This window comes from Rhinoraja longicauda, chromosome 32, assembly GCF_053455715.1.
Source record: "Rhinoraja longicauda isolate Sanriku21f chromosome 32, sRhiLon1.1, whole genome shotgun sequence".
In the NCBI taxonomy this organism is placed as follows: Eukaryota; Metazoa; Chordata; class Chondrichthyes; order Rajiformes; family Arhynchobatidae; genus Rhinoraja; species Rhinoraja longicauda.
Window position 1 is genome coordinate 11,323,560 of NC_135984.1, and position 12,227 is coordinate 11,335,786.

A 12,227-nucleotide genomic window follows, 5' to 3' on the forward strand; every position below is an offset into this window, starting at 1 on the left:
ATTTTAAAATATATATATCTGTTCTGCAACATAGAAACATGAAATATTTGATTAGCTTCATTTAACACAGTGTATTTTTCCGATCCATTTCTTTCCAATACTTAATGTCACATTAGTTACTTTTGCCTCAATAGGTTTTAAGCATTTTTATACCCGAGTTCAAAATGGCATTTTTGTTGTACACAAGAAATTACATTATTTCTTCATTCTCCAGAATCTCTGCATTACTCTTCTGCAATCCTGTACTTTCCAGTATTATTATGTCCCTGTTCTTTGGCACAGGAATGATTTATATTATCCCAGTATAGATTGATTGTGGGCAGGCAATTTGACTCTATTTCTTTTGCCTGCTGTATAGCCTTTGCACTGCCTGGTGGCATCTGGACCTCGAATGTCATGTCAAATTTGTTATAGTGAACTCGGAACGCACCTTTCTCCAAGGAGATGCAAGACTCAAAGCGGTGACCCCAAAGAATCTCATCTTCTTTGTAAGATGTCCTAGCTTGGCAGGTCATTCCTGTAAGGAGACACAAAGTAAAGAGCCATCCCTTCAATCACACCATTGCACGCCCTTTGATCATGCTCCATCGTTCAATGTCCTGGTCCATCATCTACTGAAACTCCATTTAAATGTTCACACATATTATGTTAATTCTAATAATGCAACAGGGATAGAGTACAAAATTTAGGACACATTGTTTTAATTATTTAAGACTTTGGTGATTTCATATCTTGAGTATTGTATGCAATTTTGGCCAGTTTACCTAAATAATGACCTATTGGCCTTTGGGGCAATGCATTTGGTTTCTATGGTGAGACAAACACTAGCGTAAAGATACATTGAATAGAATTAGTCTCTAATTTCCAGAGGAATGAGAAGTGATCATATTGTATTAAATAAAAATTCTTAAAAAACTTAACATAGTAAATAGTTTATAGAATTACTTTCTACTAGCTTGAAAGTTTAGACAAAAGGGGTTATCATTTCAAGATGAGTTGTTGGCTATTTGGTACAAAAATGAAGAGAAATTTCTTCATTTCAACAGAATGTTGTGCGTCCTTGGAATTTTATATTCCAAAAGTCTGGAAATGGTCTGTGGATGAATAGTTTCAATATTGAAATTGATAGATTATTGGGCACTCAGAGCTCTCTGAACCTTATAAACTCCAAACAATAAATGGTGGGCCTCCTTAGTATATTAGCACACCACAGCATACACATGATAGGAATTAATCTAGTTGCATCTCCCTTTCCCTCGTCCTTCCTTAGTCTAAAACTGCACCCAGTACACCAATCTATCACACTGACCAGACTCCCCACCGTTAACTTCATCTACACTTCATGCTTCTTCGGGAAAGCAGCCAACATAATCCGAGACCTTTCCCACCCAGGTCATTCTTTCTTCTCCCCACTCCTATTGGGCAAGAAGATACAGAAGGTTGAAAGCAAGCAAAGCAAGATTCAGAAACAGCTTTCCGTCTGTTATTAGGCTTCTGAACAGTCCTTCCATAAGCTAGAGTACAATTTAATTCTCCTCTACCTTATTGCAGACATTGGATTTTGTCTCTGGAACTCTTGTGCTATTATGCTGTGAACTATATCTACCCTCTGTATCTTTCCCTTTGCTCTAACTATTGTACTTGAGTCTACCTTTATTGCTTTACACATGACAATAATAAGTCTAAACCTCAACCTACCCAGGCCTATATAATTACAATTGTATTTCCTTACTCCTTTATTTTTGACTTAACAATTGTTCTTCTCCACCCTCTCAAACCACAGGAGGTAACGTTTGCTAAGACAATGATATATAATGGGCAATGCAGGATTAGACTCCTGAGATTAATGAACTGTAAAACCATCAGGGGATTTGGGAAGAGGGCAGGCAAGTAGAGTTGAGGCAGAAGATCAATACTGACCTTACTCAATGCTAAAATGGGCTCTAAGTGACTCAGGAGGTCTGTTTTTCCCCCCAAATGCACCTATTCCCCTTGCAAGATAAACTCCATAAATGTATGCTCAAATATGCACCATGCTGTGCTACACATTGTACATGAAGCGGTCAAGAGAGAGAGTGTAACGAACCTGTAGATTCAACGATGCCTTCCAGGATCACAATGATTTCAAACTGTTCTCTCTTCAAAGAGTCTGCAGACATTTCCCAGAAAGGACTGCTCTCATTTATATCATGGGTTATGGTCTGTGGTTCCACCAGGAAGAGTCGGTCTTTCCCTGTGTCGTAGCCAAGATTAATTTCTGTTTGCTCCAGAGGTATGAATTCACCTTCTTTTGTTTGCCTAGATTTGATGAGCTTGGCTCTTAGCTTTGCATCAACCATGTGGCTGTCCCGTAGGTCACCGACCCTGAACATCAGGCAAAAGCACTCATCTCTGGGTGATATCACAGCATACTTGCTGAACTTCAGAGTCTCGGCTCGCTTCTTGGGCCGTGAGATCTTCACAAACACACATCCCACCATCATGGCGTCGATCATGGAGCCAACGATGCACTGAGCTATGAGTAAAATGACCCCTTCCGCACAATTTGAAGTCACCATGCGGGTGCCATAACCAATTGTCCTTTGACTTTCAATAGAGAGCAGCAAGGCAGAGATGAAGCCATCCACGTTATCAAAGCAAGGTTTCCATTTCACATCCCCCACATGGTTGATGTCACCTCTAAAGTAAGCGTCTAAGAAGTAAAGAATTCCAAAGGTCATCCAGGTCACAAGGTAACACATCGAGAAGACCACGAGGAACCAGCGATACTTCAGGTCCACTATTGTAGTGAAAAAGTCAAGCAGGAATCTCTGCCTTTCCTGAATGTTACCAAGATTCACTTGGCATTTGCCATCTTTCATTACGTATCGTTGTCGCTTCTGTTGATTTGAAATACTGAAGAGTTGCCTGGTGTCATCTATCAGTTTGCACCGCTGCTTTGGTGATGTGGAATCAGATAAGACATTTCTTGTTGAAGGTCGTAAATTGCTTTTATGATTTGGGAGGTTGTGTAGATTGCCAGCTTGTGGTGGGACCCACTTGGAGTTGATATCTGGTACCGTTTTCTCTCTGGGTAATATTCGATGACGTTTGTAACGTTCATCCACATCGGTGGGTGCACTGAAGCTGGGCTTTACAGCTGAGTTGGGTGCAGGTGGCTGCCAGTTTAGATCTGGACTGGAAATATGGAGGAGAGCTGAAGCACTGTTGGTTGCATGGGCTTCACAGTCCTTGTAGTCTAAGTTTGAAATGTTGCTCATTCTCCCTGAAGCTGCTGAATTCCTACATTGTGGAGATTGTGGCATTTCTTCTATCGCGGGTATCAACTTGGTTTCTGACTGCATGGGAGAAATTATTGAAATATTTGTAGTTTGCCTTAAAAATTGTTCTCCACTCCCAACTCTTGGTTGCTCCCAAATAGAACAGCCAATATATTAACATGAACTATATGGAGCAGTTAGTAGAATCATACAAAATACACCATGTAAACAGGTCCTTCAACCCACCTGAAGTCCAGTCTGATCATCAAGCACCAACTTACATTAATCCTATTTAATTCTCTCCTCATTCCTATCACATCCCCCTAAGTTCTATCACTCACCTATGTGTTGAGGGCAATTTGCAATGGCCAGTTGACTTTAATTGTCCAATATATGATCAATCACCTATGATACAGTTCTCCCATTGACCAATCTACAAAGTAGTCTAAACTGTTGATTCTAATATTTCATGTCAATTCAAATGCTGTGCAATAACTCTAACCTGTAACGTCATTTTGGGGGTGACTGAGGATGCTGAGGGTAAAGCAAAATGGGCAACAATAAATCAGTAGCTCTCTTAATGAGCTCAGAAGTTCCACTTTTCTGTCACCGTTGAGAGCAGTGCAGTACAGGACATATACAGGATTACACTGAATGATTGGCACAGAATTGGGTTATTTGTTCCAACAAGTTCATGCTGGCATTTCTGCTCTACTCAAATCTCCCTTCATTTCTATCCAATTTTATCAGCAGAAGAAAATAAAGAACACAAAGTTCTGGAGTAACTCGGTGAGTCAGGTAAGACATGGACAAGCAACAGTGTCCCAACCTGAAACATCGCTAATCCATTCCCACCACAGATGCTGCATGACCCACTAAGTTAGTCCAGCACTTTGTGTCTTTTATTTCTAAATCACCATCTGCTGTTCCTTGACTCCATTTTATCAGCATAATTGGGCAGAAGTGATGGGAGGTGTACATGGTGTCCCTGTAGTTCTCCGTGTCTCCACTTTATCAGCATAAACCTCTATTCTATCCTCCACAAATACTTATTTTTCCTTTCCACGAATATATCTGTGTTATTCACTTTAAGCACCCACTGTGATAGTGAATTTTTCATTCTTTGAAGTTGACTCTTTGGATAGTGCTTTCTTCTGAATTCTGAACTGTCTGCTAACCTTGGCCACTGGTAATAGCCCTTCTGCTCAAGTGGAAAGGTTTCCTTATATCCTTTCTGTCAAAACTTTATATCTTTTAAAGGTTTTTTCAGTTTGGTAAACATAGATTTCCAAACTTTCATGACAGCAACATTGACTCTTTAGGGTATGTATTTTTGATTTACAAAGCTATTTTTCACAATAGCAAATAGTGCACTGCTCTTCCTATATGAATACACGGTGTCAAAATACTCATAATACATCTCACCCAGCCTCTGGGATTTCTGAAATTTCACTTTACACAAAGGTTTCACTTTACCAGGATTGTTTCCATTCTATAATTCAAGCAAAAGGATGTTTCATGTCCCAACTCAGCTGTATTTTTTCAAGAGACCCATCCATATCCTAGTCTGCTGCTGTCTAATGGAAAGTTAGGCAGCCAACCCAATTTACAGTACAACAGAAAGAAAGTTAATAGGGTGATGGGGCTATTAGATTTTGATTACGAGTGTAAAAACACATAAGAACATCAGAAATTGTACTTACCACTGCACTTTCAGTTTTATTGCCACCAATTGTAAAACCTAATTTGTGATCCTGGATTAGATCAACCAATTTAGAAATAGTTGAGCTTAAGTTTTCTAAACGGATAATAACATCAGAAATACATGCATGAATGGGAGTAATCTTATTGACGCTGCTTTGAAGTTAGTGATATTGTTGAATTTGTACAGCAATTCCACTTTACTGCTCAATCTCCATTCCTTTCAAATATGTCGATCACATTCTTGCATCATCATTACTCAACAGGCCAACATGGGAAAGTAGGAAAAATATTTTTATATCAAACTACACATCTTAATTGTCAAATTTGTCTATTGATCAAATAGTCAATAATTTATAATGGAGTTAAAATAAATACAATATGCGGTAGATTATTCAATGATACGGACTGCTTCTCATTTAACTGGAACAACTACAAGTAGATTTACCAACCATGACTGAAAATGTTCCATATCGACCTGCATCCATCACAAGCCTTGGGAGATATGCCAACATGTGCTTGCCTTTAGGAGTTTGAGCTGGAGGTAAGGAGTTTCGACGGTTTCTGTTCTCCTTGTAATTAGTTGGCGTGGAGTTAATGCACTGATAAGCATAGGCATCATTGTCTCTGTACAGATCCATGCTGCAGCTCATCGTGGTCGTTTTCATGGTAGATGTTACTGCAATATACAACACATAGTAATGCCTCCCTCACTCGAGATGAATAAAGAGCTCCCCTTGTTATTTTAGAATCAACTAGATGAAATACTTTGGAGATGATCTCTCCGTTTTAAATGAGTAAAGTGAACATTCTTTGGTATATGTTTTGTTTTCTGGTAGCGAGGAGAGTGAAATAGCGAGGAGAGTGAAAACCTGAAATAAAGAAAGATAGAAAATGGTTGAAATGCGCAGCAGGTCAGGCAGCATCAAAGGAGAGAAAATCAGAGTTAGTGTTTCAGGTTCATGTCAACAGAACAAATGAAAGGTCATTTGACCCGAAGTGCAATATTTGGTTCTATCTTTATAGTAGTTTCAGGAATTCACAAAGTTAGACATGTGCTATTTTTTAGATTTAGATTTTTTAGATTACCATATCATATCATATATATACAGCCGGAAACAGGCCTTTTCGGCCCACCAAGTCCGTGCCGCCCAGCGATCCCCGTACATTAACACTATCCTACACCCACTAGGGACAATTTTTACATTTACCCAGCCAATTAACCTACATACCTGTACGTCTTTGGAGTGTGGGAGGAAACCGAAGATCTCGGAGAAAACCCACGCAGATCACGGGGAGAACGTACAAACTCCTTATAGTGCAGCACCTGTAGTCAGGATCGAACCTGAGTCTCCGGCGCTGCATTCGCTGTAAAGCAGCAACTCTACCGCTGCACTACCGTGCCACCCAGATTTAGAGATACAGCGCGGAAACAGGCCCTTCGGTCCACCGAGTCCGCGCCGCCCAGCGATCCCCGCACACTAACACTATCCTACACACACTAGGGACAATTTTTACATTTACCCAGTCAATTAACCTACATACCTGTACGTCTTTCTAGTATCATCATCAGGTTTGTTGTGTTTTTGGTAGTTACAGTTATTAAGTAACTCTGGACCCCTGCACATACCATCTTTGACTGTAAATAATTTAACACATAGTGCCATTCTTTTTTCTACATGAAGAAAAGAGAAATTCTCTCGGGAGGTTTGGATATTTTAATTTTCTCTCAATAAGGTGCTTTTAAAAATATAATCCCTTTTTGAAGGAAATACTGAGGTAGATGATGAAAAGCTTGGTGCAGTTTCTAATTTTAACTCGATCTTGATGCCCATCTAAACTAGTCCCATTTGTGAATGTTTGACCCATATGTCTCTGTCTTTCCTATCATGTACCTGTTTAAATGTCTTTTAAAAGTTGTTGTTGAACCTGCCTCAACCACTTTCTCTGGCAGCTCATTCCATATACGTACCACTCTCTATGTGAAAAAGTTGCCCCCTGGGTACCTATTAAATCCTATTTCACTTTAAACCTAGACCCTCAAGTTCTTGATTCCCCATCATCGGAAAAAGACGATGCGCATTCACCCTATTTATGATTTTATTTCACCTCTATGTGATCACCCCTGAGTATCCTGTGTTTCAAGGAACCTAACTTGCCCAACCTTTCCCCATAATCCAGTTTGACTCGTCAACATTCTTGTAAAGCTTTGCAGCTTAATAGCATCCTTCCAATAGTACGGTGACCAAAACGGAACACAATACTCCAAATGCAGCCTCATAAATATTTTCTATAAACTGCAACATAACATTACAAATACTCATTTCACCCACTATCGCACTAAACCGCCCACCTATCCTCCTCCTCGCCGTCCCCTTCGATCTATATCCCTCCGTCTGGCTTTACATTTCACCCCTATTCTCTCCTTATTTGACATCCTTTTGTCTTCTTTTCATCACAAGCCTTTACTCACATCTGCCTATTGAAGCCCCCACGCCCCCTTACCTGCATTAACGGGCTTTGTCCCACCCCCATCTCTTTTCCAGCTATGTCCCTCCTACTACAATTGGTCTGAAGAAGGATCGCCTGTCCGTATCATGAAGTGATGCTGCCTGAACAGCTGAGTTACTCCAGCACTTTTCTTTGTGCTATTGTATGTTCTTCTTTAGTACCTGCACTAATGTACAGCACTTTGGTCAATGTGGTATAAGAAAATAACTGCAGATGCTGGTACAAATCGATTTATTCACAAAATGCTGGAGTAACTCAGCAGGTCAGGCAGCATCTCGGGAGAGAAGGAATGGGTGACGTTTCGGGTCGAGACCCTTCTTCAGACTGATTTCACAAAATGCTGGAGTAACTCAGCAGGTCAGGCAGCATCTCGGAAGAGAAGGAATGGATGACGTTTCGGGTTGAGACCCTTCTTCAGACTCTTCTTCAATGTGGGTTGTGTTTAAATGTGCTATACAAATAAAATTGACTTGATTTGACTTTATAAACTAGCATCTGCAATTTCTTGTGTCTTCTATCCGCAATGCCCTGATTGGTGACTAACTGCCTTCTTCACCATCTACAATTTGAAGTTCACCAGAATATTAATTTGTTTAGAAGGCACTGACAAGGAACCCATATTAGAACCTTCTCCGTTAGTGCAATGGTGCTAAGGCATACTTGGAAACACAGTTTGTGGAATGCCATCCATCCCGAGAAAGCACTGTTGGACCCCAGTAGGATTCTGTGCAGCAACACCCCCTTGGGTAGAGAAATTCAAAGCTTTTTCATCATCTCATTTTTTTCCCACTCATCACCGCTTAAGGGACTGGGCCAAGGGGAGAGAGAAAAGATATGAGAGAGGAAGTGATAAACAGATTGGTCAGGTACAACTGGGTCATAAATCTTGGGGAAGTCATGGTGGCGCATGTAAAGGACATGTAAAATTACTGCCTTAAAGCGCCAGAGACCCGGGTTTGATCCTGACTACGGGTGCTGCCTGTATGGAGTTTGTACGTTCTCCCTGTGACTGCGTGGGTTTTCTCCGGATGCTCCGGTTTCCTCCCACACTCCAAAGACGTACAGGTTTGTAAGATAATTGGCTGTGGTAAAGATTGTAAATTGTCCTGAGTGTGTAGAATAGTGCTAGTGGATCGCTGGTCTGCGTGGACTCGGTGGGCTGAAAGGCCTGTTTCCGCACTGTATCACTAAACTCAACTAAGCTAAATCTCTGACCTGAATAAGGTCCACTACCCTATTCTGTGCCCACAACACCAGATTGTGTCCTGCAAAACCACAAAATAATTATTTTCACATCAGTGGAATCTTGTGTCGTTCTTCTAAATGCAAGAGAACAGAAGCATTAAATATCTCCGCATGTCACAAATGCGCCATGAAAGGAATTAATTAGGTGAATCTTCTCTCCCTTCCCTCCGTCATAAGTATGTCCACCTTTGGGAGGATGACCAGAACTGTACGCAATATTCCAATTATGGCATCACCAGGGCTCTCTATCTATTCTTGACCTGAAATCCTCTTGCAGGAGACCATTTCAATGACGGAGAGGGCAATGGCACAAGGTAAGAGGGAGAGATAATAGACCGATGAAAGAACGATGTGTTGAGAGGATATAAAAATGAGAATAGCTCATCGAAATTTCAGATTAATTTCAATTAAATACACCTACTGTATTTTGCTTTTGAATTTCATGTTGATGAACAATAGTTAATGAAGATAATAATAACAATAGTTAATGAAATTATCCATAGAACAGTACAGCACAGGAACAATGTTTGTGCCTCACATGGTGCCTAGTTGAACTAATCACACATGCCTGCAAGTGATCCATATCCCCCCCATTCCCTGCAAATCCGTTTGCCTATCTTAAAAACCTTTAATGGCACTTTCATATCTGCCTCCACAACCACCCATTAGGGTCAAAGAAAAAGCGTGCACGTCACGGCCCTGTTTCCACCAATCTTTCCACCACCCACAAAAGGACACAAGAACCACAAGAAGCGCAAGATGCCCTTGTATGCAGATGTCGAGAAGTGTGTTCAGCTCTGCCTTAACAATTTCTAATCTTGTGACGTGGACTCGATATGACTATGCCTTGACATTCAATCAACATTAACTATTAATTCATTTATTCTCATTGCTGTGTAAAAAAAATACGCATTCCCTTTAAAGTCAATAATGCTTATAGAGCACTGATATCTCTTAGACCTATGCAGGAATAGATGGTGTTTCCTTTTCTTTAATTTTAAGCTGCGGATCTTTACATCCGATGAACAGAGCGCTTCTTATTTCTCAGTGTCAGCACAAAGTACTCACTGGTCAAGGAGAAAACTGCCCAAATGGAGCTTCTTTTGTTCCACAACAATGCTCCTTGTTCCAAACCTGAGAAGAACACTTCTCCTTGCCCCAGGATGGCTTTTTACTCCATTTTCAGGACCACATGTCCAAGAATTTATTCTAGTTCAGACCGATTCAAATCCATCTGAATCAAGTTTGAAGCACTGGATATTTTGTTCTGAATGCCTGAATATAACTTGTTCGCATCAGTGTCCATCTGCACCCTGAAACCCCCACATGCACCCTTTCCATTACACATTTTCCTTCTGTGAAGAAATATGATAGTGTTACTGCTAATTATACAAAGTACAAAACCCTCAGCTTTATTTGCATTTGTGCGCTCATATGCTTATTGCTTTTACAAAATGTGACCATGTCACTTTTCACAAACAATACACAAAACCTAAACTTGGATTTTTTTTTAAACAAAGTAAATGTTGCAATTCTGTTCAACAAAATCCATTTTCATACCTAAATCAGCTTCGGTGCTGCAAGAAGAATCCGAGTGTACAATTGGAATTCTTGGAGTCTCCCTCTGGACTGTTTCAGGAAAGAATCGATTAAGCTCCAGACCGTAAGTATTCTTGAGCCCAGTGAGTAGCCTCATCCATCGCTCATTGTCTTCTGATGCTATTCTTCCTGCGTATATTGATGTTTTTCCAATTAGAGGTGCTGAGATGGAAACCAGTGTAGTCGGTTCCAGTCCTTCACAGACGACGCTGTTTGTTAATCTGTCTCAATGTCACACTGCATTACCTCAGGGTAAGTTAATCAGGAAGGTTGGGCCCAGCAAAGCCTACACAGAATTCCCTGCTTGTGACTGACAGAGCTTGAAAACAGTGACAGCATCTTATGTTTATATACTACCTGCACCATGAATATGACACAAAGCACTTTGCAGGAACGTCATCAAAATCTGACACTCAGCCACACGATGAGATATTAGTGTAGGAAAATAACTGCAGATGCTGGTACAAATCAAAGGTATCACAAAATGCTGGAGGAACTCAGCAGGTTAGGCAGCATCTAGGAGAGAGGAAATGGGTGACGTTTCGGGTTGAGACCCTTCTTCAGTCTAAATATTCCTTCACCAACTGGGACCACGTCCCCCATTGCCTGGCTTTCCATAAGCAAAGCCATTTTCTCTCCTCTGGGGCAGGTGCTATACATCCTCATTCCTGTGTATCCCAAATTCTGCACTAAGTAGTATTCTACCTCCCCCTCCTTACAGCTGGTTCTGGTCCTATGGGTATAACATGAGTCATGCACATAGGAATGATAGGTAAAAGACCTTCTGGTTTGTCCGCCATACCTGATGGGGTGGTAACATTTATCACAGCTGTCCATGCATTTACTTACAGTGGCGACCATCATGAGCACCAGTGCCACGCACTGCATTGTAATCTTCTAGTTCAATCGTTCTTTCTCAAAGATCAGAATCAGTGGTTTCCTTCCTTGCCTTACTGTCCAGTCCTCCTCAGCCGGAGGTTCCACTGGTCCCTTTATTCGCGCTGCGTGTGTCCACCCTTTCTCTTCTGTCCGCACTGCCATCTCTGTGGTCAACAGTACCAAATACGGACCAGTCCATCGGGGTTGCAACTTTTCTTCCTTCCACGATTTCACAAGAACCCAGTCTCCCACCTTCACAGAATGGATTGGAAAGTCGAGAGGGGGACTCTGTGCCAGCAGCCCCTTGGTTTTTAATTCTGTAATAGAACGAGATACTGCCAGTAGATAGTTCCTTAAGAAAACATCACTACCCTCTAGGGTGGGTATTCCTTCTATCTTTCCCAAATAAGGTAACCCAACCAGCCCCAACTAAGAGACCTCAAGTATATGTATCCTTGTACGAAGAGATACAGAAGCAGATAGAAATTCCTGAATTGGGAGGGAATCTCTTTGTGGACCTGGCTACCAGGATTGCTCAGACGCTGGATGTCAAGGACTGCTGGGTTTGTGGAGGACCTCTTATGAGTTCTCGATGGCCTTGGAGGGGATCAACAGTCGAAGTGTGGGACCTATTTGGGTGGAACATCACGGAAGGGAGAGATCAAGGCCCCCAGGAATGGCTTTTGACTGACACTCCAATAGGGACGGAATGTATAGCTCAACCAAGGGCTCCGGGGAGAGAAGAAGTCGGCATCAGTCCTTGTCAACGCATCTTAACCTTGTGGGTGAACCAGACACGGACCTGGTGGCCTGAGGAACCTAAATGGTATCTGGCCAAAGAAGACTGGGGGAACTGTACAAACATCGCCCCAGTCAGAGATAAGACAGACAACGAAAGCTGAATCTGGAACTGCACAGGGAACAACCCATATCAGGGGTTACCAGTTTTTCGGGACCTCTGGGAGAGTGACACGGTTAGTGGACCTGCTCCAGAGGGATTACTCTGGATCTGTGGACATAAGGCCTACTCAG

At 41.5% G+C, this 12,227-nt stretch overlaps 1 protein-coding gene across 1 annotated transcript; it reads right to left on the bottom strand.

Annotated features, from left to right (window-relative positions):
• Positions 1-215: 215 nt before the first annotated feature.
• On the bottom strand, positions 216-3,344 carry LOC144608841 (G protein-activated inward rectifier potassium channel 4-like). The gene is made up of 2 exons (XM_078427027.1): positions 2,087-3,344; positions 216-517 (listed from the first exon to the last, which is right to left on the bottom strand). Exons 1-2 carry the CDS (start codon positions 3,342-3,344, stop codon positions 225-227), a joined length of 1,551 nt encoding a protein of 516 aa, XP_078283153.1. The 3' UTR covers positions 216-224.
• Between the last annotated feature and the right edge of the window lie 8,883 nt (positions 3,345-12,227).

Bases quoted from the DNA above. Each gene is read 5' to 3' on its own strand.
- LOC144608841 (XM_078427027.1), bottom strand. From the start codon at position 3,344: ATGCAGTCAGAAACCAAGTTGATACCCGCGATAGAAGAAATGCCACAA. The intron at 518-2,086 runs GTTCGTTACACT...GTCTCCTTACAG, and splicing joins AGGCATCGTTGAATCTACAG to GAATGACCTGCCAAGCTAGG.